This window comes from Rhododendron vialii, chromosome 7a (assembly GCF_030253575.1).
Source record: "Rhododendron vialii isolate Sample 1 chromosome 7a, ASM3025357v1".
NCBI classification, from domain to species: Eukaryota; Viridiplantae; Streptophyta; class Magnoliopsida; order Ericales; family Ericaceae; genus Rhododendron; species Rhododendron vialii.
Genome location: NC_080563.1, coordinates 14,569,048 through 14,595,262, shown reverse-complemented (window position 1 = coordinate 14,595,262; position 26,215 = coordinate 14,569,048). Strand labels below are relative to the sequence as shown.

The window sequence follows — 26,215 nt, the reverse complement described above, 5'->3', positions numbered from 1 at the left end:
AAAAACTCGAGTTTAAGCTTGACTCATTTACTAAACTAACTGAAAAGCCAAGCTCGCGAGCTTGTCAGTTTGGTTACAGGCCGCCGAGCTCGCGAGCTTATCAGTTTGTTTATGGCCCTACTGAACACACTGAAAGTTGAAAGTTACTTCCTCATCATTTCGACGTAAATGAACCGACCCTGGAGTGTAGAAGTAGTATTCTGTGAACTCAATACGGCGTCGTTCCAAAGCTGCCGTATGTGCGGACCTCTTCCGCTCTTGGTCTCCAAACGAAACGAAATCCGTGAGCGAAGCGAAGCGCCATACAAATAACAACGAAGAAGCAGGGAGAGAAAGCTCTACTCTGAACTCTCTCTCTCCTTCTCTCTCTCTCTCTCTCTCTCTCTCAACAGAACGACGAAACCCTAGCCCCTTATCACATCGATACACAAACAATCATATATATCTACATCTCTTTATCAGTTTACCACACATGGCTTCTCTGCTCTTGCCCTCGCCTTCGTCTTCCTCAACTTCACCACCTTCTTCTCTCTCATCAACTCTGTTCTCTCGCTCCTCCCTCAACCACCGATGTCTCCGCGCCAATGCGCCTCGCTCTCGAATCTGCTTGCGTAACGTCGTCGTAAGTTTTTCTCTTCACTAGTAGCCGCAACATTTAGTTGTTTTGCATATGTGGAAGGGCCAAGGGGTGCAAACGAGCCAAGCCGAGCCTAAAACTCGAGCTCGGCTCGTCCTTAAATGAGTTGAGCCCTTAACGAGCTGAGCCTGTAATTTACATAATGAGACTAAACAAGTTGAGCCGAGCCGAGCCAAGAGCAGCTTGGTTCGTTTGCAGCCTGAGTCTCAACTACTAACAGTGGAGGGAAGAAATAGGAACAGCATCGCTGGGGAAAAGTTTGATTTTTGTTTCAAAATTGTTGTCAGTGTGTATATATACGAATACAGTAGTTAAACTTACATGGATTTTTCATACCTGTTCATGGTTTTCAGAAATGTAGTCTTAGTGAACCGTTGAATGGAAAGCCATGTGTACCAATACTTAATGATGGATCTCTGTCCAAGTTCTTGGCATCCAAGCGCCTGGAGAGTGCTGTTCATAGAAGCAATAACAGGTTGAAAATATTCTCTGGCACCGCTAACCCTTCTCTTTCTCAGGTAAAAGGCCTTTTATATTCCCTTGTTCCTTTAATCATTCCAATTTTGGGTGTTTTAGATCTTGCATTAGAAAAATGCTGTTTTGGATCTATAAACTAACAGAGTCACAGCTGTCTTTGCGAATAGCTTGTTTAAAGAACTGGGTATCGCACAAGATTCGATTAGTACTTAATACTTTCTGTCTGGTGTTCATCAACCATCATACATGTTGTTTCTTAGTTAGCTTAAGTAAGCATAGAATCTCAGCATCATGAGGTTGACAACAAGAAATCTTGTTTACCTATCAGCTCTATCCGGTGTTGTAGCCTCACAAATGATCATGAAAGTGGTGATGAATCAGCACAGAAGAAATAAATTGACCAAATTATTTGAGTGCAATGCATGACATTTGTGTTTTTTAGAACTGCCTAGTTTAAGCGATTTGTAATCACTAAGGAAAAGAACTGAACTACAATTATTTCAAAGTCTCTAAACGAGCTTCTTCATTGGTAGTTGTATCGCCAAAGCTATGATTTGGCAAACCATCAAATATTAGCAGAGTTTTTTCCCTTTCCATACTAGTCATATTTGGGGTGCAATCAGATGAGTGATAGAGAGGGATTATTTGGGGATGTGAAGGTTGGCTGCCAAATTTGGTGTAAGAAGTGGCATTGGAGAAGTTTGACTAGACATATAGCTAACCCATGGAGCTTGGCTTTTGGTGACCCCTTGCCAACTTTTGACAATCAAGTGTTTTGCCTAACCAACGGATAAGCTCCAAAATCTCCATGTATAATCTTACCATATAGGCATATACAACCAATCATCCTATATGGAGCTTGATACCACTTTCGTAGTTACACAAGGGTTACTGCTTTTATTCTTACGTGGGAAAAGGAGTCCTAGTAAATTTAGTGTTTAATTTTTTGAACAAATAGATAATTGGATTTTTCTTAGGAAGCCAACTACTGATATATCAGTATGGTTTTAGAAAATTTTCTTATCTGTTTTGTTCTACTCTGGGTGTGTATATGTGTTTACGAGATGTCACTTCTAGTGTTATGAGTCCTATATTTTACGAGGAACCTTTAAGTCATCTGCTGACTGCTTCCGTTGGGCTTTTGTCATTAAGTTTGCATTTCTTTTGACTTGTGATTTTTCAATGTCGATCTAGTACTTCAATGGCACTTAATTGCACTTTTGTAACTTATGCAAGTCAATAAAGTCTCTGGAAGTAGGATTATTTTGTCAATTATTTACGGGACTCTGGTGAAATGTATTTTTAGCCAGGTAAAACGCAATTTTCTTTTGCCCATTGAGCTCCTGGCTTCATTTGCTTGTTTATGACATCCTCATTTTCATAACTTCACTTCTTTTAATCTTTTTAAAGTTATCATGGACCACTTCCTCTAGAAACAAAGTGGAAGGAGGAGATAGAGAGAGTTTGGTCGCATATATTCAGAGGTGCTAATGGTTGCGGAGTAGTATCAAATTGTTGTCCTGAGCTAAAAAAAAAACTCCATTTATCTGAACCACGTTATTTCCCTTCCATGACATTGTCATTTTACCACGTAGGAAATTGCTTGGTACATGGGCCTTGATCTGGGAAGAATCAAAATAAAGCGGTTCGCTGATGGCGAGATTTATGTTCAGTTGCAAGAAAGCGTTAGAGGGTGTGATGTGTACTTAGTGCAGCCCACCTGCCCTCCAGCAAATGAAAATCTCATGGAACTTTTGATTATGATAGATGCTTGTCGAAGGGCATCGGCTAAAAATATCACTGCTGTGATTCCATATTTTGGGTATGCCAGAGCTGATAGAAAGGCAAGTTTAATTTATGATTCAGATTAGATGAAATTTTTGTAATGGAATTGTCGTTTGAGTACATTATGTATTATGGATCACAGGCACGGGATTTCTGGAACTGTTTAAGCACATTTTCTTGTTCCACCTTCCCAAACTCAACCAAAATGAAAAATGCTTCACAGGGTGGTCACTATTATCCTTTTGTTTGAGACTTGAGTAGGCAGCTAGGAGTGAATAAGTTCACCTTTTTCATTTTACTTTTGTCTTCAGACACAAGGGCGTGAATCCATTGCTGCAAAACTTGTAGCAAACCTAATCACAGAAGCAGGTGCAGATCGTGTTCTTGCTTGTGATCTTCATTCCGGGCAGTCCATGGGTTACTTTGACATTCCAGTGGATCACGTATACTGTCAGGTAATGGTCCATAAGTTGCATTTTTGAATCAATTTATATTCGGTATTGTTAAATTGGCATTTTTTTTTTTACTTATTTATTTTTCCTTGGCATGCACAAGCCTGTGATTCTCGATTATCTTGCTAGCAAGACAATTTGTTCCAATGATTTGGTAGTGGTCTCACCTGATGTTGGAGGAGTCGCTAGAGCACGTGCTTTTGCAAAGAAATTATCTGATGCGCCTTTAGCTATTGTGGATAAAAGACGTTATGGCCACAATCTTGCTGAGGTATTTAAGCTCCTGGGCTTTGCAATGATTTCGACGCTGTCTCACTTTCTCTAGTATATATCCTTGTTGGGGATTTGGGCAACTTGCTGACTTTACTTCATGAAACAATTTAGTTTGGGGAATTATTCTAAGGCCTGGCTACATGTTGTAGATTGATCAGGGAGAGAGAGAGTTGGGGGGGGGGGGGGGTTGGGTTCTTCCTATGCTCCACAGTCCACAGTAGGGAGACACAGGTGCATGCACCGCACTTGTGTGCGATGCAAAACTTTTCCTCTCCAACTGATGCAGTTTGTCCTCGTAGTATGCAGAGTCTGTAAGATGCTATCTATCAGCAAGGAAGAGGTCTATTGTTCTAACTTGCAGCCATCTTAAGAGTATATGAATATCAACTGTGTTTAGTTCTGTAACCTGAGCTAGACAATATTAGCCATCAGCATACTGTGCATGAAACTTGGGGCCTTGGAGCTTTTCTATTTCAACTACCATTGTAAGAAGCTCAACATTTTTCCGAAGGAATATCTATTTGAGTTGGGTTTTGACTTCAAAGAGTTTTGTGCTAGCTCCCTAAAAAAGAAATTGGATTTAGTATTACTTTTGGTGATTGGAAGGAAGTTTGGATGTGTACTTGCTACTTTGTCTTTGCTGGAGCATTGGTTTTCCAAAAGGGGCTGAAATTTCAGGGTTGAGAAATGGTATCCTATGCGCCTTTAGTTAATACATCAAACGAGAGGGTACAGCTGTAGTCTTTCGGAATGGTCAATGGGAAAAGTTGTATCTCCTCAGAATCTAGTCCTTGTAACGTAATGTAAGGTTCTTATGTTGCTGAGTTTTCCGCAACACTTGTTAGACGATGTTTATAAGATTAATTAAAGCAGCAGCAGACTGGCTTGCCACTTGACCATTAGCTCAAGGGGATGTTGATGTGTTTGTGATCTATTTGCGGCAATGCAAATAAATTATGACAAAGTTGAGTTCACTTGCTAATGAGCTGTGTAGCCAGAATGCTTTCATAGTAAAAACCGTAAAATAGATCATGATCTAATTGAAAATATTTTCTTTCTCCTTTTTTTTTTTTGTGCTGTGATGTTATTGTAATGGACATATTAGTGAAAAGCATCTTGGCTTTTCATTGTTTTTTTAAATTTGACATGAAGTTATCTTCATGGCCATCATTTTGAACATAAATGTTTTTGTGCAGGTGATGAATCTAATCGGTGATGTTAAAGGAAAAGTTGCAGTTATGGTGGATGACATGATTGACACTGCTGGTGAGTGAGGCCTAGCACCGAGATGTCAAAATCTAGCTTGTAGGCCATTAACGAGGAACTGAAATAAAAGTTGAAATTTTGAATAAAAAGGAACTGGGGTATCATGCTGTTTTCAATGGAGAGTGACAAGTTGTTGGTTCCACGCATCATGAGCAAAATTTCCATTGGTTCATGCTGCAAAATTGAAAACTACATTTGTAACTAAATTTGGTTATTCTAATTGTCCATTTTAAGTCGGTACCTATCTCAAGGTTTCTTATTTGTTTCATTTTTATGCTGGCCAACTTATCCGAGGTCATTTCTAGTGTTATTGCATATTATGAAGTCCTGTTGATATGTATGTTTCTTTCATCTTAGCTTTGGGTCCGAAAAGTGATTATCCTTCATATCGGGCTCAAGTTATGGCCTAAGCCATGGGAAATATTTTCTCTAGTTTTCAGAGTCCACTGTTAGGAACTCGAGGAGATGGTGTTTCCAAGTGTTATTAAATAATCTCTGGTAGAAGTTCCTCCTTTGGAGAAAACACAAGCGTGTTGTGTTTTCAGAATCTAAACACTTTCTTTGAATTGCATAGGTACTATTGCAAAAGGTGCAGCTCTGTTACATGATGAGGGGGCCAGGGAAGTCTATGCTTGCAGCACTCATGCTGTTTTCAGGTAAGGGCTTCTTTATCCACGGTGTTTGATCTTTAACTGGATCTCTCTAACTGCTTGCATGAAAGCTTTCGATTTCTCCAAATTTAACATTCTACCCTTTATCAGTGTTAGTTTCTTGACTGCTTTGAAGAAAGGAAATTAGGTCGTTGGGTAGTTGTTACTATGTGATAGTATTCCAACTTTAAAACTTCTTTTTTATCATTGGTGCGAAGATGAGAACTTTCTATATTCTGCATTCATCTAGTTTAGGAGTGTTAGGAATCTGTTAAATGCACAAATTGGGTTTCTTGTCTCAATGTCTTGCATCATATTACATGCTATGCATGCCATTGGGACATCATTTTAGATCGACAAGTCACAAATCCAATAAAGGAAGAAGAAAATATGTAGCACTTTGTATAAATATACCACCTCGTCAATTGTTTTTCCTCAAATGGAAGGGACAATTTAGGATGATCTCTTTATTTTACCTATCAAGAGCTTGTGTCGTCCTTAACATTTTCTCTTTACAGCCCTCCTGCAGTTGAAAGGTTGTCTAGCGGCCTGTTTCAAGAGGTCATCATCACAAACACAATTCCGGTGATGGAGAAGAACTACTTCCCACAGTTGACAGTGCTTTCAGTCGCAAACTTACTGGGTGAAACCATTTGGCGGGTCCACGATGATTGTTCAGTGAGCAGCATTTTTCAGTGACATCTATCTTCATATCTAGTGATTGAACTTCCCGCCATTTGCGTTGGTGGTGAATGGTTCATGTCTCTTCCCTTTGTCTATCAGATTTGTTTCCTTGTACCCTTTCCCTTACCCCCTCCCCTCCGTTTACCAAACTGCACCCCACTCCACCCCCTCCCCCCACTCCACCTATGCTTTGCCTCCTTAAAGGGGATTTGGGGTGGGTGTTGCGCGGCCTTAATGGGCTGCATCTGGGCCAGCTAAGTTGGTCCAAATTCTATATTTTCAAGGGCTTGCAGAGCAGATCATTCAGTTGAAGATCGACGTAAGTTCTTGTTTTTGTCTTATTGCCGGATGTTCTGCTATGGAATTCCTAGAAAATGATAAGTTCAGATCACATTGTGCGTCCAAAAAGCCACACAACATGGTGTTGTGCGCTGTGCGTTCCCTGTTAAAATGGTTAGGACAGCTTTTATCAGCATTTCAACCAGAGCTGCTTGAAGAGCTACTGGTTTTTATTTCTCCACATTCATTCTCTCCCCTGTAAATTCGAGTGCCTGGATTTTTTCAATTATGCAGGCTAGGCATTCGGGGATGAAAACCCAAGTATTCGATATCAAATTTAGAAATATATTGTTTGTGTAGGACATACTTGATCAAACATTATGATATCTGTAATTTGATTATCCAAGTGATTAGTTACAAATATTTTCCTATTTCATCTAAGGTGATGATATGTAATAGGGCTTGCGAAAGTTGCGATGACTCGGTTTTTTGTTTAGTTGTAATCACAAAGAAAATTATTCACTTGTGAATTGCTCCAAGCCATAACGTGTCATGGCATTTCTTGCCATGGGCCAAGACTTTTTGCTTCTCGTTTTCTACCCGGAGACTCCCCTTCCCCTCTATGGTTCTATTTGATGTTCTACCTTGAACCAAATAACCAGGGAAAAAAAATTGTCTGAATGTAATTGATTTGATGAACTGAAATGTTGAATTGGATAAACTGACTGCAGTATTTATTTTTTCGTATATCAGAACTATTTAGAAGTATCATAGGAATTAGGGATGATGCCAAAATTATTTTTGTTTATGTCAAAACTGTAGTGCATAACCTTTGTACCACATGCAGTGCAAAGTATGAGGCTTTAATGCACTATAGTTTTGACAGAAACAAGTACAATGTTGACATTATCATGTTCCCGGAAATTATCCAAATTAGATACGATACTGTAACCATTGATACACGCAATGGCAGCTATAACAAAATAGAGAGGCTATTGTGGAAAACAAACAACTCCTCAAAAACATCCCTAGTTAGAAACAATAATTAATTTCATCTGCTAGTTAATCCAATTTCAAATGTGAGAGTTTGGGTAGATGAATGATGTAACTACCCAGCTCTGAATTAATTTGAGAGGCAGAGATACAATAAATTTTCTTGTGAGAGCAAGTCCACCACCGTGGTGCCAAATTTCATGCCAAAGCCAAAATTTGACATCAAGAATGGCAAAACCGCCAACCCTTGTGCCAAATTTTCGTAATGCCATCTTTGGTGTCAACTTTGCCAATTGTCAAATCATCCTAGCCATTTAATTTGCATAAAAAAATGAAATGGATTTAATTTGATGGACTGATACAACAACATTACTACTTCTTGACATTTTGACACTGTAGCAAGCCAAAAAATGACTTTGACAGTGTCATTTTGATACCAACGAGTGAACTTTTTCTAACCCGGCCTTGTAAGCTAAAAGAAAATCACATGATATGGGGGGATAAAATTAGGTTGTGTTTGTCGCAAATAGTAGTAAATTGCTTGCTGTCACATATTTTCCTTAAATCTGGCAACAGTTGAAAATTAGTTAGATTCATGGTGACAATTCATGGTGTTCCAATGCAATTAGTAGATTCTAGGGGACGTTATCAGAAAATTATAAAACCTCAAGTCAGATAAAGTAAAACTAGGGCACCTCCTCAGCGGCCGAACTCGCTACTTTATTAGGGTTTCGCGGGGTCTAGGGTTCCTCTCCAGTCCGCGCCGTTAAATACCTCGCTCGCACTCTCCCCTACAACTCCACAGCAATCGTCTCTCTCTCTCTCTCTCTCTCTCTCTCTCTCTCTTCATATTAGATATAGATATGCAGTTTTCGATTCACGTTTTTGTTCTTCAGTAGTATTTCGGAATAGATGTGCTATGAAGATCCAATTTTGTGTACCAGAGACGGATTTCTCGTGAATCCGTCTGTGACGGCTAGCACAACCCTCTAAGAAGTTCTGAGCCTTCTCGTACTGCTTTCTGCACCAAACGAATTTGCAAATTCGAGATTTTTTTCAATTATTTCCTACCTCCTATACTTTTGGTTCAATTTTTTGTAAATATTTCTGAGATTTGGGGTGAGTGGTAAAGCGAGATGACGATAGAAATTCATTTGGTCTGTCAATCCACTGATTGATTGTGATGTTATAATGAAATCCCGACAGGTTCTGATCGCTTTTTCCCTCACTCTTCACACGCATATACGCTCACATTTATAGGTATAGTTATGTAGTTATGTATACGTTTGGGGTCGGCTTTCACGAAATTGGGCAGAGGATGAATCTCAATAACAAATGGGTAATTTGCGTCTGAAGCATTTCGATGATGCTAAATCACCTTGGAGAACTGATGCCTTTGTTATTTATTCTGTCACTGTATGCTTAGTTATTTTACTTCAAAATCGTTTTTTATTTATTTTAATTCTGATGTTTTGAGACCGGAGAAGGCAATCTTTATGCCAAAATGACGATGGGAAACCACAGGCATAAAGGTTGCCATCTCTAGTCAGAAAATATCAGAATTAATTATGAGATTTCTGAGATTTGGTGGGTTTAAATTTAGTTCTGAATAGAGGGTAATTTGATGTCTTCTGTGAAGAGGCATTGGTAGGTGTCCGATGAACGATTTTTATGCTAAATGCTGGGTGTGGCTGTTACAGAAAGTTTGCTCTCTCTTTTCCCACATTTTTTATGAGAGCTACGATTAGACTTAAGGCCAGTGGTGGTGTTTGTCCGATTAATGTACAATTATTTGGTCTTCTCTTATTCCAAGAAACGTACTAATTGATGTCCTAGACATTGGATTGATTTGCCGATGTAGCATATGATTTTTTGGTTCCCCATGTTCAAACCTTTTTATTAGCAGTTGAGCTTCAATTGAGATCAATTGACTACTCTTGCATGGATATGCTATGAAACGAGTCTTCAAATCTAGAGGTACAAACATCTGAAAACTTTTTTGGATGCTTGGTCTCCCGATGGAATCTCCATGTTTGCGGTTCACTCATTTTTGAAAATCAGTCTTGCGAAGGGAATGCATTATTTGTTCAATATGGATCCTGAGAAACGAGTATGTTTTGCTCTAACTACTCAGCACCCTTTTCTCAGTTGTTTTTCATCTTTTATCCAAATAATGTTTTCAAATTTTTGAATCTCGTAGTTGGTGAGAACCATTCAGCGTATTGGTGTTTTTACATCAAGCTGTGGTTAAACTTAAATAGATGTTCCAGTGATTAAGTGGTATTTTGACATCCAAGCTGTGTAGTAACTTGAATTGATGTCCCAGTGATTAAAGTGGGGGTCTAGAATTGTTGTTGATGGAGCTTTGTTTTCAGAGGACCCCAAAATGGTGGTGCTACATGGGTGTTATTCCATGTATGCAATCACACAAAGAAATCAGCATCCGTGGGTGCAGAATGCCACAGCTTGTATGGGTGGTGTGCAAACTTGTACTTTTTTTGTTTTTTTTGATCCGTGCAAACTTGTACTTGAAACATAAGGAATTGGGCCACCAGATTTGGTCCCTTCTCTGAGACAAGGCACTCGTATTGTGACCTAGATGTTAATAAGAATTGATGGGCTACATTGTTCTGAAGTTTGGGAAGCTTTCATATTTTCCAAAGCTGGCCTAAGATTGCAGGATTCATTTTTGTTGTATTTTTATCTTGGAATTCAGGACATGGTCGCTTTTGTAGTGTTGTGTCAATTTCATCAAAGGCTCTGATAGCAAGTGATGTAAAGGCCTGTGGTAATTGTCTCAAACTTGGAAGGGAAATTCTTAAGCCATGGAAAGGGTAAAATGTACTTATTGTTCTCAACTTTAGGCACTTGATTCAAATGAAGATCGACGCTTCTCTACTCTTTCTCTTTGTTGTTTCTGTTGTTGATTTCTCTCTTTCGACATTTATGTAAGAAGAGTATGGTGTATTTGGTTCAATATCTTCTTTATATTGATCGATCTATTTGGTGACAATTGACTAGACTGATCGCTAGTTTGCCAAATACAATTCCCTTGAGTACAACCGTTGTGAGGTTCTTAAAAATCGCAAAAATAGAGACTTTGAAGATTCATTTAGTGTTCACAAATCTACAATTCCTCCTAATCTCTCCCTCCTCTCCAGTAAGTACATTGATACTCCCCATCTTGATCATGGAATTTCCAAATGAATGAAAGAAAAAATCTTGGTCATTGGCGAAATTCCAGACATGCTTTCTTATGTCCCCTCCAACATCTTCACTCACCAACACATTATCTGATATTAACAAACCTTGTCCTTGAATGATGTTATGGTAGTAAAGATTGTCAAACCTAGCTGGAGTCGCTGAATCAAGCGGTGCGAATTTATCATCTTTCCCTGATTTGGGACATAGCGATCGTAGGATTTCTTGGTAGGTTGTGTCCCTCTTGAGATGGAACTTTTCTTCATCTTGATAGATCCCTTGCCTGAAGGTAAAGCATCTTGATTTTCCAATTGTGTGGCTGCCTGTTACCAAATCCCTTGTAATCTGGATATGTATCATTATCATTTCATCTATCTAGTGTTAAGAAAGTTGAAGAACTATTTCTGGCTTCCTATGAAATCCGATCAAAGGGAGAACTACAACGTCAATAGAAGATTTTTTTAGTCGTTGAGAATCTTGAGATGACGGCCAAATTTCAGAACAATCTAGCTCTATTTGTGCAATGTCATTTGCGCTATTTTCTTTCGAGCATTTCCAATGGCTTGTGCCGAAATGGCTGCTACTGTGCGAACTGTGATTTTTGGACACTGTTCAAATGCTATTTAAGCTGATCTATCATTCCTTATCTCCAACGACTAATGATCACTCGTTTTTGTTTAAGATTCATTATCATATCCATTGATAATGAATCTTAAAAAGAAACGGCATTGTATAACCTCGTGTTAAATATAGCACAATAACTCGGGCACCCTACACGAAAAACCCGGAATGACAAAATTCGAACTTCAATAGCATAGCACTGAGTATGTTGAAACCACTTGAAGGTAAGTGCAAAGAGTACTAAATTTGATTTCGCATTTTCGAGAACCTAACAGGACGTTCCGAACGAATCACTTAGACAAGTGTACAGACATTACCTGATAAAGCAACCAAATCTAGAGTGTCAAGACCATGTTGTTGGAAATTGGCAACAAGAATCTCTAGTGATGAGTTTGGAGCTGGTAAGAATTTGTTGGCATCATCTAAGCTTGCTTTTATAGAGTCCCTCCTTCCAAAATGAACATCCCATCTGTGTCCACCCCTCTTTAAGAGAAAAGGAACAACACAAAAAAATCCATGAGGAAAACAAAACATCATATAGCTAAACTCCGGGCCGGTTGGTGTTGATCGTGATGAATTTCATTCGTTCTGATGCTTTGTACTGTCTACCCATTTTATCATTTTAATTTTAATAAAATTATCCTTCTTTGCTGTTCAAAAAAAAATCTAATCAGTTATTTAATAGAGAAAAACGTACCAAAACGACGGCATCACGAGCAACGAGGGCTACGATATCAGCACACGAAACTGTTAGTGGACATGCCTCTTCCAGTGTGTGTTTTATCTCATCGATGACATCAAATCCTCGCAGTGAGTTTTTGTTAGGCCCTGCCTGTTTTTCACTTACGATGCTTCCGGAGTTGTCTAACAAAACTGATGCATCGCATCCCTGCCACCCCACAAGGAAATTGGAAGCAAAAACTTATTGTACTTTCGCAATATTTTGGCAATAACAATCTCGTGTCCAATAGAGTCTTACAATGCACAATGGCTAATATGAAGTGTCAAAAATCAAATTTTGGCGCACCATGGTACTGAAAAGGAATGCCAGAGTTAGCAACCATCCTCCGTTGCTAAAATGTTATACCTTTTAGTATCGATTTTAGCATGCTATAGAACGCGAGATCCTGAAACATGACAATCATCCTCCACTGCTAAAACGTTATTTCATGAATGCCAAAACATAACATTCCTCCATTGTCAAGAGTGTGTTCAGTTGGTTTTGTTCACAAATGCCAAGTTCGAAGTAGCATTCATGGGCCTCAAGAGAGGAAAGAAAAATTGACATTGTCATACCTCGTGCCAAATTCAATACCAAATTTGGCATTGCTAAAATTTGGCAAGTCATTTGACAAGTGCTCCACCAAAAGATGTAAAATGGTATTCTCTATCGCCATTAGTTTACATTCCATTTGGCCTGTCCGTTGGAGATGCTCTAATCATTCTTAGCTTCAAGTGTTTGAGAGAGAGAGAGAGAGAGAGTTTACCAAGACAAAACAATCATGAAAGTGCGAGCGAAGGGGAGAGAGAGAGAGAGAGAGAGAGAGAGAGAGAGAGAGAGAGTTTACCAAGACAAAACAATCATGGAAGTGCAAGCGAAGGAGAGAAGCAGCCATTCTAGGTTCTCTAAGCACTGCAATTTCCACATTCCGCTGCACAATCTGTTCTAAATGGGGGCATCTTTCTTTGTAGTAGTCAATATCCAAAGGCCCATTATCACTTAAACTTCCACAGCCATGAAGAATCAAAACCAACAATGCTATTAACAGTACTGAAACCATTCCAATAAACAAGCTGAGCAAATTGTTTTTAAATTTTTTTTGTTACAGCAGATAAAATGCATGGCAAGGGGTATTTATAAAGTAAAAATAGAGAGGAGAGTTTCTTGTACTGATTCTGATGTCTCTTTCTTTATAATCCAACCAAACCCTATCTTTTGAACAAACATAACCATAGTAGATACACCTAACTCATACTAATCGGTTCATGTATTAACAATCCCTATGAGAAGAATTAAGTAGGAGTGATAAATTAATGAACGAAGTTAATTACTCGAGTTTGAAATTAAATCACATTCGTTGGATAAAAGTTTGTTTGAGATCGGGGCATTGAATGAAAAAAATAAAATATGAACATTTCGTGGACCTCGTTAAAGCTTTCAAATCAAGTTGGTCCGGGTTATAATTTTAAAAAATTCAAGCTACTCGGGATTAACGATTAGCTGCTCGTTTGAGATCAACTGCTTCATAAACAAGTCAGGTTTGAACGTATTTTGAAACTTGTTAAGCCTTCAAATGTGGAAAATCAAATGCTCGATCAACTTTTTCAACTCATCTATCCGTCCAAGAAATAATCAAGTTGAAAAAAATATAAGCTGCTCGGTACTTTAGGAATTTGAGACACCAATATATTCTAATTCTTTTTTTCAAGCGGTATAGATCAGTGGTGGGAGTTAAAGGTAGTTAGTAATTTAGTCCACAAGGGTCCAAAGGATATCTATAGTCCTGAACCATAAACACGCTTGACGGAACTCGAATCCTAACCTCCCACAAGGGAAATACCAAGAAATCCCATGTTAACTACTCCATCTGACCCAAAAAGTGAGATCTTTTTTTGGATAGCGTGTCATTTTCAATTACCTATATTTTTCAATGTGAGTGTTAAAAAATATGCAAGATGAATCTTATTTGATATATTTTAATTAATTCTATTAAACAAAAATTTTAAAATCACATAAAATTTTATAAATCAAAAGAAAATATATAAGCAATTGAAAATTACACGCAGTTCAAAAAAAGTCTAATATTTTGGGATGGAGGGAGTAATTATCTCTCAATAAGCAACAATCGATCAAAAACCACTTTTACATTTTTGGGTACACAAATTTCTGAAATATATAAAGTCAACATTATATAAATTCTAATGAATAAAAAACATTATATAAATTACCAAAAGCAGGATCCGGATTCCTGACCTAAAGCAAGCGAAATGTCCAAGGCAGATATTTAAAATTGCTTAAACAGGATTAGAACTGCACTAATTTATTGGTTAAGGTAACTTTCTGGCTAACTGCTTACCTAAAAGTTTCATCTTCCTCCCCAATGAGATTTAGATAGTTTTTTTTAGCTCCTTGAGATAAATCAATACAAAAAATTTGACGCGAATCTAACCTATAGTGCACTTGAAGACAATGGCTAAAATTTAGGCCAAACTCAGCCTTAATGACTAAAGTAAGGGTTGCCCCAATGTACTTGTTACAGTTTCCAAAAGTTTTTTTTTTTTTTGCCCATCAGGTCCAGAAACCACTGTGTGAATTTTTTTAGTTAGCATTAAACTTGAGCGTTCAGGTTCAACCTTTACTGCCTACAAAAATACTGCTAGAGCTTTTGGAGGTTTAATTTGTCGTAAACTTTAGAATTTTGAAATTAGTCAAAATGCGGACAAACTAGTCAAGATATTGAGTTGTAAAAGCAAAACCAAAAAACTGGATAGCCTTCAAAAAAGGGTCACCCAAGTCCTATATTTTCAGATTGTACACTCTTTCTTGTCTAGATATTTTCTTAATATTCAGCACAGGCTGTACTGGAGTGGCTTGTAAGGTTAAATGAATCTGATGGCACCGGGGTTTTGCTGGATTCGGAAACCCTGTGCACTACAGGGCTACAAGGCAGATTCAAGCCGATTTGAAATAAACTCTTCCAAATTTGAAATACTTTATTTCAAATCCGGACCGTTGAAAGCACGTCTACAACTTGCAACAAACTCATGTTTTCTTGTTTTTTGATTTTCTTGTGGGAAACCAAAACTAATTTAGGAAATAACAGAATGGACTGATGAGTCAACAGGGTGGCTAAAATATGATATAGCTTTCAGACAAGCACAATCAGACAAGGTCACTCAAAAGAAATTGACAGCCATCCCAACTTTTTGAAATGGGAAGCAATTATCAATCGTCCAGAATAAGGAACCAAGGACGTGCAGGGGTGCAGTAGAGGGGTGTTGCGCACGATCCATGCCATCCAAATATATTTTTAATGGTCTGGATGAGTTGAAAGTATTCTCCGAATACACGCCATGACAATCCCAGTGAACCTTCAAATACCAGGCATTTGGAGAAATAGGGACATGAAATATAATCTCGGCGCAGGTGCCAGTCATCTTCAAAAACTACAAGTCCATCCACCTTGACTCATCCATAGTCTTTGTGTTTGAATTAGCTCATATGGGAACCCAATCTTCTTTAGACCATCCCTTTCGAGCAGGAATGGAACCAGAATTTTGTAAACGCCAACTTTCGAGGGGCCCTCCTTGAAGGTAGTAAGACAGATAGTATTAGGAAAGACCCACCTGTAGCTGCTCTTCCACTTCTTAGCTCGTATGGTACCCAATCTCCTACCCACGTAACAAAGCCATGGGATACTCCTAGCCACATGCCATGACGCCTTACTTCTTGGGGCTTGTACCAGTCGTGGACGTGCTAGATAGACAACATATTGACTAGGAGTGCAACAAGGCTTAGCTACACGAGCGGGGTACACATTACCGTATGACCCAAAGTCTTTGTTTTTTTGATCGGCCTACGCTTACTATTCTTGGTAGCTTAACGAAACTTAATCTTACATCACCAATTTCATGACACTTGATATTCCAAAAATCGGGGTGTAACAAGGATGTTGGGTGAATCAATGAGAAAAGCTCATGATAATTGTGTGTGGCACACAAACTCGAGAAAAAGAAAGCAATCGTCTTCTTCAGATACAAAGTTCTGCGACCAGGCAGCGAAAAACAGAGTTTCCAGGAACTGCTCCGATTTTCTAATTCTGCAAAAACCAAGATGGCGATTACATTATGCTGCAACGACTCCTCTCCTCTGCTGGCTGTGCTGCTGTTTGCTGGTTCCGGTTTGACTCGGATGGATTGTATGTGAACTCAGAAGTATCAAGTCCATACTGGTTTTTACATGCAGAAACGATCAAAGCAAGATTAGTATGTGTGTTAGGCAAAAGAAGCTAGTCACAGTGGTAAAACATAATTCGCTTCAGATGGTAATTGTTATAAATCCATCATGGCTGTTCTTTGGTAGTCATGATAAAATGTAACTTGGTGGCCCAAAAAGAAAGAAGTGGGATACAAAAAATATATGCATCTGAGGAACAGTTATATTCAGACTGTTTGATTCTGAAAGTTAAGAATAGAAAGGAACAGTTATATTCAGACTTTGATCTTGCAAGTGACCGCAGGGACTATCAAATTTTTGCAAGGGAAAATAGAGCCCCTGAAGAGACATTGAGCTAAAAATTGGCCAGAATTTCAAAATGGATCAAAGAAAGAACTCTATCGAAGAGGGAAATTTCTAAGAATAAATTCCCAAATCTACAACTACTATAAGGTTTATGGGAATCATGAATACACCAAAACTGAGCAAACCTGAGATGATCAGGTAACAACTGGTGTTCGAAAAGCATCAGAACACCGTATATATTTTCTATGACCCTTTGTCTCACGCAGGGGCGGTCCTAGGGGGGGGGTGCACGAGGGGCCCCGGGCCCCTACACACCTCCCTTTAGCCCATTATTTCTACTATGTTTTTGGTTGTCTGTAAAAATTATGAAGAATGGCCCCCACATCGCAAGCCCAATTCAAAATTCTTGCATTGCTTTTCCCTTGAGAAAACATTTACCTACTCATTTTCTTCCAAAACGTATACTTATGTAATTCATTTTGGTCTTTTCGAAGCTGAAAACATAATTCACGCTATTCATTTTCGTTACTTTTTGGCATACATTTCTCAGTTATTAATATTTAAACATGAGATTCTGTCGTTAATCTTATGAATACATGTGGTTTGGTCCCCCTCATTAAGAGTCATGTGTCCGACATTAGTCCACGTGTCCCAGTAGTCATGCAGTACATAAATGTCCCATAAGCCCCAAATAATGAACTCAGATATTTTGTAACATAACAGTCAAACATAACAGATTTGCACCTTTTCTCTCATACGTGTACTCCAAGCATCAGTTCTGCTTGAACGCTGATCAAGGGCACCAGCAGCAGGGACACCGGGAGCTGGAACTGGTGGCCTGTTGATCAGCGGTTGCCGGGCTTGCTGCCTTGGCCCACTAATATACTCATCATCGCTATCGTATTCTGCTGGTCTGTTTGCAGCTCTTACAATAAGAGCTAACAAGAATAGAAAGGCCTGCAATTACCAACTCAAGGGTAAAGAGAGAGGCAGTAGCAGATCACACAGAACATAAACAACTCAATAGCATCCATACTAAACAGCAATTTAATCAAGTAGTGTTTTTCTTCTAGAGTCATATGAGATTCTTTAAGGACATGCACATTCCAAGGTTGTTATTACCAAATTGTATTCAGGCGAATCATCTAATAAACAAATCAAGCTCAAAGTCCTTGCAGCATCGCATATTTTGCCATACCAAAAGTGCCGGAGTGTTTACAGGTCAGACTACTTGGGAGATCCTATCTAAATTCAAAATCATTTCTGCAATTTTGTTCTCTCCTCAGGTTGGCATGTCTGACAAACTAATGTTGAGGGCCTACAACAATATACTACCTCTGTGCCTTATTTTTGGTCCTTTTTCCCTATTCAGAAGTATCCTAAAAATCGCACATATTTTTTAGTCTATTGTTTATCAGATGATTTTTGTAAACTCTGTCTACACAAGCTAAATGAGATCTTTTGATTTGGGCAAATAAACTTGATTTTCTTCATAAAAAATTACATGGTGTCTTAGGTTGAGAAAAGGGCAGAACCGCTGAAAAAGGAACCAAGAATATGAGACAGAGGGAGTAACATCTCCCTCCTTCCCTCCCTTCTACAGATAAGCCATGCCCATCTTAAATACATGCAGGTGACTCAGTTTTCCAACATTCTGCCAGCAGAACTTAATCATGCCATCCAAATTTTCAGGAACCCAACAAAGTGGTTAACACCATACGCCGGAAGCTGGGAGATGCCCTTTCGCATGAGTTCTATCAAATTTTAGAAGTCAAAGGGAGAGGAAGCAAGGTAAGCAACGTAAAAGTCAAAAACAATTCTTAGTATGGTTGTTTGCATCGCAAGCAATGACATAAAAAAAACAATATGCGTATGCACGGAACTTAGATATGTCGAATTGAACGAACTTAGATTTATCTGCTACTCAGATCCAGGAAAGAATAAACTAACATTTTGTCTCAAAAGCAAGTGGAATTTTCCAGTGCTTACCTCAAATATAACAATCCCAAGAGCAACCCATTTGAAAATTTCCCAGTTCTCTTCCAGAAAGTCATATATCATATCGAAGTCTCCAGTATCATCGGTTGGAATATCCTAGAAAAGATCTTTCGCACTCTAATCAGATACCAAAGTATAACATCTTGAAAGCAAAGGTCAGTAAGATAACACTCACGTCTTTCCAACTACTGTCAAAGAATATGAAAGCTGCGCATCCCCCTTCTACCAAGATCAGCAAGAACACCAATACTGAATACTGTCTTGACTTAAGGAATCCGTACATCCTTATCAAACAAGGAAAAAAAAAGAACGAGACAAATTGAAAAAAGCAGGGGCGGAGCCAGAATTTTAGGTCCATGGGTCAATACTTAAAAACATACCTAATCTTTTTCTATTTTCTAATCAACACATAATTACTACAGGAAAAATGCCAACGACTGGCAACTACCCTTAGTGCAGTGCTTAATGTGCACAAAGTGCCACAATATCTGGAAAATGCGCATAGAAATTTGGAAATGATATTAGTGAACTTTTATTGAACTTTCAACTTTTTTGACATTATGTATGTATCATTTGCGCCTATTGAGCAGTAGTTAACAAAACAATAGTGTCAAAATATTATGTAATTGTTAGTGCGATTGCTGCTTGGGACAATATTATGATAAGGGTGGAGTCCAAAGTGACCAAATGGAGATAAAATATCAATTGATCAATGAAGAAATTTGGAAGTGAGTGCGGTCAAGTGTCCCCATTTGACCTATACCCTCTCCACCCCTGGAAAAAAGAGAACAGAGAATGCATGCCAGGTCGCCCACCATAAACGATCCAACAATCTTGCAGGGTTCCGCATCACAAATTTCATTACTAGAGCAAATTAAGATAGGCATGGTCAACAAGGATGAAGTGGCATGTAGTCATCATAATTGATTCATCAAAATCAAGAAATAAATGAGAGGGGAAACCGGAAAAGGATGCATATGCGTACACCGATTCACCCAAGCACACAATTTGGCAATCTAGCAAGGTTTCATTTACCAACTTCATTAGTGAAGTAAATGAGGCGAGTCGTACTCAGACAAACATGCAATGTACTAAAACTGTCTTTATGCTCAGGAAAATGGCCTCATGGCAATATCTACAAGGTCATCAATGTCCGATGGGGCATATCCTAGAAATGTAGAGTGCACAAGTGATTAGGATACGCTAGCCAGGCAGCATCCATTACGAGTGGCTGCTGCAATACACCCGAAACACGAGATTATAAAGAGAATCACACCAACACCAACAAATACACATATGAACCTGCAAAAACATGTAAAGTAGGAAAATAAGTTCATAATAATAATAAATAAATAAAACTCTTCAACAATTGATCCTCACAATATCATGCATTTAAAAGAACAAACAAAAACATCTGATAGGCTTTTTATGTCATGACTCCAATCACAAAAATCATTAACATACTTTACGACCTCAGAAGTGTAATATGCTTCTGGCCAACAACATGGCTCACAGTTTCTTAAAAAATATAATCACGCAATAAGCATCTCATGTTTTGACCAAGAAGTGTACATCTACGACATAAAAATATATTTAGATTCATGAAATTCCTAATAATATCAAACTAAAGCATCATAAACGGCCCATATATTTTCTGCATGTGGACCAAAAAAAGCGTGATTCTGATTACAAAATCCACAAAACTGGGTAACATGCAGGTGGGCACCAGGAAGCACCAAGACTCCTCTAGTCCTGCTTTCTTATTTTAATACTTTTGAACCTCATAGATGTAGGATATATCGTCTGAAAACTTTGAAGTTTCCTAGGGAAATGGTAACATTTTTAGATTTAATGGGCTCTAGAAGAACATGTGGTCAATTTCTATCACTATTACCTTGAGTTTCTAGACCAGACTCGGTAGGGACAGATTGATACCAAGATACATGAGACACATCTGAGGCCATTATAACGTTTCAAGAAAATGATTGGGTCAACATGTAAAATCAAAAGAGGCAGATTTCGTTCAGGATTTGATCATTTAGAAAATTAATTGAAACAACTTGGATAGTTGGTTGTTGCTACTTGCGTTGTGTTATACAACATATCATGAAACACATGCAATAAAAGAAAAGGTAGATATCACGTGAAAAATGAATTCCTTATTTTAGAAGTATTCTTCATGCATATAACTTTGTGAAATAATATTAAGAGGTTTTCATCACTCTGCTTTTACCATAAATGCAGCATGCGAAAACATTTCTTTCCTACCTAAAAAATGTGAAAACAATTTCTTAATACTTTGCTACAATGGATATAAAAAGTAATAGTTTTTTTGAAAAAAGAAAAAACAGTTTATCGTTCAATATAAACACAAATATAGTACTTTTTTTTTTGTGGTGTCACCGTAGTATCCTGTTAGTATTAGTGTGTGCGTATCAAGTTGTATCCAAGTCATGCCTATGTGCCTCTAAAATTGGAATTGCATCATGTCACCACCCCTCCGTGTCAAACTTGCACTGCTAGTGGATTTATTCCAATCCTCCACCAATATGTCTCTTACTTCACTGGGTTCACTCGGTTTGCAACTCGCCCTGCCTGCAACAATCATGAAGTTGTTACACGGTCTTGGTTCCAACTCAACCCAGAAACATAGTATTGAGGTGATGGCCTCATGCATATATGTTGCACAATACTTGCATTCTGAGACAATGGGTGACATCGGTTTTCACACCCACCTAGTATTGACGTAATGGCTCGCACATATTTAGGCATTTCATGCTGAGACAATGGGTGACATCCATGCACACTCTCCCACAGGCAACATGCCACTCGGCAACACCTACAGCATGAGAACAGGGACAAGTAAGGATGCACCCTGGCCATCCTTGTGTACTCCATTACTGGAGCCATGCTACACAATATTGGTTAGAAGTTAGAACTTAAAAGGAAACCCCCAAAAGCTAGGTAATGAGTGATGACACTGCCCCTCAAGATCATACATGCCGGTTACATTCGTACCCAGAGAATGTGGGACTTCTCTGCAGCTAACTATGCTACATATCTTGTGACTAGTAAAAGGACAACCACATAGCATGAGCAATAAACAAAGCGTTTCAATTCCAACTGATGAAACAAAAAAAAAACTTAAGCAATAAATTTAGTTGTGGCAGTGGTTCTGGTCCTCAGATAATCCAGGGAAAAAACAATGCAGTAATAGATGACAACAATGCTGTATACAATTTCTCAAAGGAACGCAGTCACACTGCACCACATCAATTCCTATCTTTCATTGTTTAATTGCCTGACAAATTTTTCCCTGAAAATCTAAATTTTCTTTCATGTTTTTACTTATTTTATTTTACTACCTTTCCCACAAAGAAGATGTAGCACGAAGAGCTAAATTCCATCTACGAAGGTCCTTAAGTGAGCATAAAACATAAAGGATCAATGCAAAAGGAAAAACGTCAGTCCAACCCCGCAGAAAACGTAACACAAATACATATGAAGCGCCTTCTAAAAAATGAATCAGCATATACAACTACAGCGCTAACGCATTTCGCAAGGGCAGGGTACCATACCAAGCTTTCGGCAGGTCATCAAAAAAGCTGCTGGACAGAGAGTCCATGAGCATCGGCCGACCAAGTTGTATCATAGCATCACTTGTGTGTGAGGCAGCAGAACTACTGGAAGACGACTTCTCATACTCCACAAACAAGTAGATCCCATACCCCACCATAGCCAGACCCACAAGAGTCATTAAGAAGTTCAAAAGCTTCAATATGCATTCCCAAAACCCCCTGCACGCCATTCTGTACCACCCCGCTAATCACAGGCCTTCGCAAATACCCTTCAATTCATCAACCCTCCAATTCACTACAACAAGAAGTAAAAGGAAAAATCAACCCCACGAAAGAATAACACTCTCAAACATAAAAACAATCTTCTAATAGAAGATTGGTTCTACAAACCGCAACCACTAGGCAGTGGATACTCCACACAAACTGACAAAAAAGTGAGGTTTAAGGGTGTTTTGGCTTACTAACCATTTTGGTTTATTTTGTCTTTATTATAATTATTTTCACCTTTGTTTTGAGTTAATTATTTTTTTAGACTATTGTTTCATCTTGATGAGAGGAATCTAAAATGTAAAAAGTTATGATCAAAATATTAAAAAAGTTTGCTAAAGCCAAAAATAATCCAAAACATATACTGTAGATTTTTCGGCACTATTATTGTCTCTATTCAACTATTTAAAGTTTCTTGGAGTATAATTCTACACTTATGGATTCCTGACCTCGGGACAAATCAATATCAATATCCACAAAAGTTAACACAAAGCTAACAAAGGCAAAACAAATAGAATAAAGAAAAAAAAATACATATCCAAAAGAATTATCAATCCAGAACACCCCTTAATGCACTTCTCACAAATATCAAAGCACTTGCACAGATATCTATACACCGAAAGATATTGATGCATTTTTTTGGCACATTAGCCACTGGGCTGTAGTTAGAGCATGTACATCAAGGGATCTGCATTTTAGCTACAAAATAGTGCACTTATTTATTTTACCTACTCAAATCTCTCTCAACCTCACACCAATCCTCTCTACTATCATCTCTATCCTTATAAAATACTATATTATATTATCCCATCTCTCCCTCACACACAAACACCCACTTCATTAGCAGAAAACTCAAAAATTGAACCCAAAAAATGACTCCGGCGAAGAAGCTGATCGGAAACCTCTCCGATTTTGAACCCAAACCCAAACCCACAAATTGACCCCAATATCCAAAAACTGAACCCAAACCCACAAATTGACCCCAAATCTCTGATTTTGAACTGTACAAAATCAGAAGAAGTCGGAAAATTCGGCCCGAAGAAGCCAACGAGCACGTGTCGATCTCTGCCGACTCCGGCTTTCTGCTGCTCGTCTCGATCTTCTTCTTCCTTGTCAAAATCTTCAAACTTTTCTGCTGCCTCCACACGGGGAGAGAGAGAGAGAGAGAGAGAGAGAGAGAGAGAGAGAGAGAGAGAAATAATAAAATAAAGGATTGCTGGTGAATAATAGCTCGGTTGAAGTACCGAGCCATTGAAGCAAAGGTATTTTGCCTGTGTGTTTGACTAGGCTAGTGTAGACAGTTTTTGTGGGTTTTTCTCTTTATTTTACCTAATAAATTGGATATACAGAGACTTGTGTACATGCTCTTAGCATGTTCCATAAAGATTGAACTACCAGCAAATTACGGATACAGATAAAATTAAACAAATACAGCTAAAATGTAAATTAAGCTGTAAGGAATTTAACCTTGAAGCTCAAAGTGATTAAGAATACATCAAGATGCGTATAATTCAGCGGAATTCTAATAAATCTAATGTTCAGATCTTCAACGGCAAATACAATGCGTGCGAATCCCCAATCAAATTCCAATTAAAAGTACTTCTTGACAGGAAAACAACGAAATGTAACTTAATTGGCCAAAAACATACGCTTTGATCGTGAAGGGAAGAGAGTCAATTTCGTCTACGGATATATAATAGAAGAGAGAACTTACGATTAACGAGAGGCGATTTGGGAGAGCTACAGAGATTGGAAGAAATCTGAGAAGTGAGAGAATCAGAGAAAGGGTCTGGAAAGAGAATGGAAGAAACAAGAGAAAGGCATAATTCAGATTCTGATCGGTGAGCTGTGTGGACACGTGGGTGTTGATTCGGGCACGTGTTGGTTTACTATGCGGAAGCACATTGCATTGTGAAATGACATTATTGTCCCCGTAAGTTTTTTTTTTTTTTTTTGGCTGGGGTTTTCGTACTGGCTCAAATATTAGAGGGGGGAAGAAATCATCCATTCAAAAATCAATTGTAAAGGTGATACTGTCAAATTGTAATAGTTTAGGTTGTCCTTGGTGGCGGAACCAGGATTTGTCAATAGAGGGTGTCGGAATTTAAAATTTTAAAGCATGAAAAATAAACTAACAAAAGTGGGCTACATCCCATTCAAAAGAGTAAGGATTTTTTTTTACATTAAAAAAGAACTTCATAGATAGATAAAGAGTCATTATAAGAGTTCAAAGATAATAAATACAGCCCCAATTACAAAAGGTTACCAAAACTACCTAGATATGAGAGAATCAACAAGCTTAAGGATAGACAATTTTCAAAACAAAAAGATCCACTTTTAAGTAAAAACTATCCATTATCAAAGGGATAAGATGTGTTAACTTCAGAGTGAATCTTGGAAGAGGCCGCAAATCTTGCCAAAAGGAAAGCTTGATGAACTCTAGAGCGCTCACATAAAGATATACTGCAAATGTGGACTTCTTGAGCGAGAAAGCAAAAGTCAAAAAACAGAGGGGCTGTGAATGCTGGAATTCCTTAGAGCTTCTCAACTGCTAGAAAAGATAAGAGTCGTTAGTGTAAATGTTTATATGCAACATACGGTTATCAATGACCCAACTCACAGCTGCCATGAAAGAAATGATAGAGGCACAGTTCCTGTGAGAATTGTAGTTCACATTTTGCCAAGTTGTTTTTACACACATACATGTGTATGTTGATGACAAAATGAGAAGATTTTGGAGATATAATAACCCAACCAAATCGAAATAGAACTCCTAACATTTTCTCCCCATTGTGAGTATTTTAGAAGCCAATTCTTTCAAATTCCTTCCTTCGGAGACTGTTTCTACTCCCCTAGATATTTTGGAAGCCAATTTTCCAATCTCTCTTACGCTTTTCTTTAAATGTCAAAAGTTCATTTTAGTGTTTTCAATGGAAGTAAAAAGTGAACAAAAGCCCAACTTATTAGGTTACCACAAAGAATAGCCCAATAAAATATTTTGCTCAATGATAAAATCTGAAATGGCATTTTTGAGATTTGTGTGGTGGGGGTGCCAATATCATAGAATCCTAATAGAGAGGTGCTATTCACACAGACAAACGGGGCACAGATTGTGCACAGATCTCAATGTGGGGTTCACTAAGGATCCCGCACAAATAATCCGAGCCGTTCATTAAATTTGAAACATTTTTTCAAGGCCCCCTGCAAAAAATCAGCTTAATCCAATACCTAAAAATACTCGATCTAATCATCTAACTTTTCATTCAACTTTGAACCTGAATGAAAACTTATATGATTAGATCGAGTACTTATAGGTATCGAATCGAACTGATTTTTCACGAAAGCCTTTGAAAAAATATTTTAAATCTAATGAACGGCTTGAATTTTTTGTGTGGAACCCGTAGTAAGCCCTACATTGGGATCTGTGCACGCTTTATCTGTGTCAACAGACTTACGCATCCTAATATTGGCCCTCTTTCTCTCTCTGGAAAAACAGGGGTGTCCTGCCACCCCACCCTACACTGTACGTTGGCCACTGGTTGTTCTCAATTTTTTGTCTATTAGCAAGAGTTGTTCTCAATAGTTAAAAGCTCCCTTTGGAACTTATGGAAAGAAAAGAAAAAGAGAAGAGAAATGTGAAGAAGATGGATTCTTTTCTCTTATTTGGTGGAAGAAAGAAAATGAAAAGAAACTGTTAAGAAAATTAATTTCTCTTATTTGGCTTCAAAAGGAAAATGGAAAGAAAAGAAATTTTTTTAATTATCTTTTCCTTGTAACTATGTGGGAGGTTTTCTCTCCCATTTTTTTCAGTC

At 38.2% G+C, this 26,215-nt stretch overlaps 3 protein-coding genes and 3 non-coding genes across 8 annotated transcripts; 4 read left to right on the top strand and 2 right to left on the bottom strand.

The window, feature by feature from the left end:
• The first annotated feature begins 327 nt into the window (after positions 1 to 327).
• LOC131333693 (ribose-phosphate pyrophosphokinase 1) lies at positions 328 to 6,926 on the top strand. Of its 2 annotated transcripts, XM_058368360.1 has the most exons (8): positions 328 to 622; positions 991 to 1,155; positions 2,710 to 2,958; positions 3,211 to 3,354; positions 3,455 to 3,622; positions 4,821 to 4,890; positions 5,465 to 5,546; positions 6,059 to 6,926. In XM_058368360.1, the coding sequence occupies exons 1-8, from the start codon at positions 473 to 475 to the stop codon at positions 6,237 to 6,239; spliced, it is 1,209 nt and encodes a 402-aa protein (XP_058224343.1). In that variant the 5' UTR covers positions 328 to 472; the 3' UTR covers positions 6,240 to 6,926. The 2 variants fall into 2 exon arrangements, with proteins under 2 accessions (XP_058224343.1, XP_058224344.1); XM_058368361.1 differs by lacking the exons at positions 328 to 622; positions 991 to 1,155 and adding an exon at positions 1,226 to 2,598.
• A 1,365-nt stretch (positions 6,927 to 8,291) lies between these two features.
• Positions 8,292 to 13,171, bottom strand: LOC131333699 (peroxidase 20). Its single transcript, XM_058368369.1, has 4 exons — positions 12,887 to 13,171; positions 12,016 to 12,207; positions 11,636 to 11,801; positions 8,292 to 11,020 (listed from the first exon to the last, which is right to left on the bottom strand). The coding sequence occupies exons 1-4, from the start codon at positions 13,097 to 13,099 to the stop codon at positions 10,605 to 10,607; spliced, it is 987 nt and encodes a 328-aa protein (XP_058224352.1). The 5' UTR covers positions 13,100 to 13,171; the 3' UTR covers positions 8,292 to 10,604.
• Positions 8,411 to 8,503, top strand: LOC131335009 (small nucleolar RNA U61). Its single transcript, XR_009202403.1, has one exon. It is a non-coding gene; the product is annotated as a small nucleolar RNA U61 (small nucleolar RNA).
• On the top strand, positions 8,628 to 8,713 carry LOC131334970 (small nucleolar RNA snoR14). The gene has a single exon (XR_009202366.1). It is a non-coding gene; the product is annotated as a small nucleolar RNA snoR14 (small nucleolar RNA).
• Positions 8,803 to 8,895, top strand: LOC131335008 (small nucleolar RNA Z101). Its single transcript, XR_009202402.1, has one exon. It is a non-coding gene; the product is annotated as a small nucleolar RNA Z101 (small nucleolar RNA).
• Positions 13,172 to 15,934: 2,763 nt separating the features above from the next.
• LOC131333704 (tobamovirus multiplication protein 2A-like) lies at positions 15,935 to 24,255 on the bottom strand. 2 transcript variants are annotated; one of them, XM_058368378.1, is made up of 7 exons: positions 24,118 to 24,255; positions 22,137 to 22,431; positions 19,761 to 19,860; positions 18,734 to 18,814; positions 18,550 to 18,654; positions 17,305 to 17,517; positions 15,935 to 16,267 (listed from the first exon to the last, which is right to left on the bottom strand). In XM_058368378.1, the coding sequence occupies exons 2-7, from the start codon at positions 22,364 to 22,366 to the stop codon at positions 16,160 to 16,162; spliced, it is 837 nt and encodes a 278-aa protein (XP_058224361.1). In that variant the 5' UTR covers positions 22,367 to 22,431; positions 24,118 to 24,255; the 3' UTR covers positions 15,935 to 16,159. The 2 variants fall into 2 exon arrangements, with proteins under 2 accessions (XP_058224361.1, XP_058224362.1); XM_058368379.1 differs by lacking the exon at positions 24,118 to 24,255 and adding an exon at positions 23,871 to 23,889.
• Between the last annotated feature and the right edge of the window lie 1,960 nt (positions 24,256 to 26,215).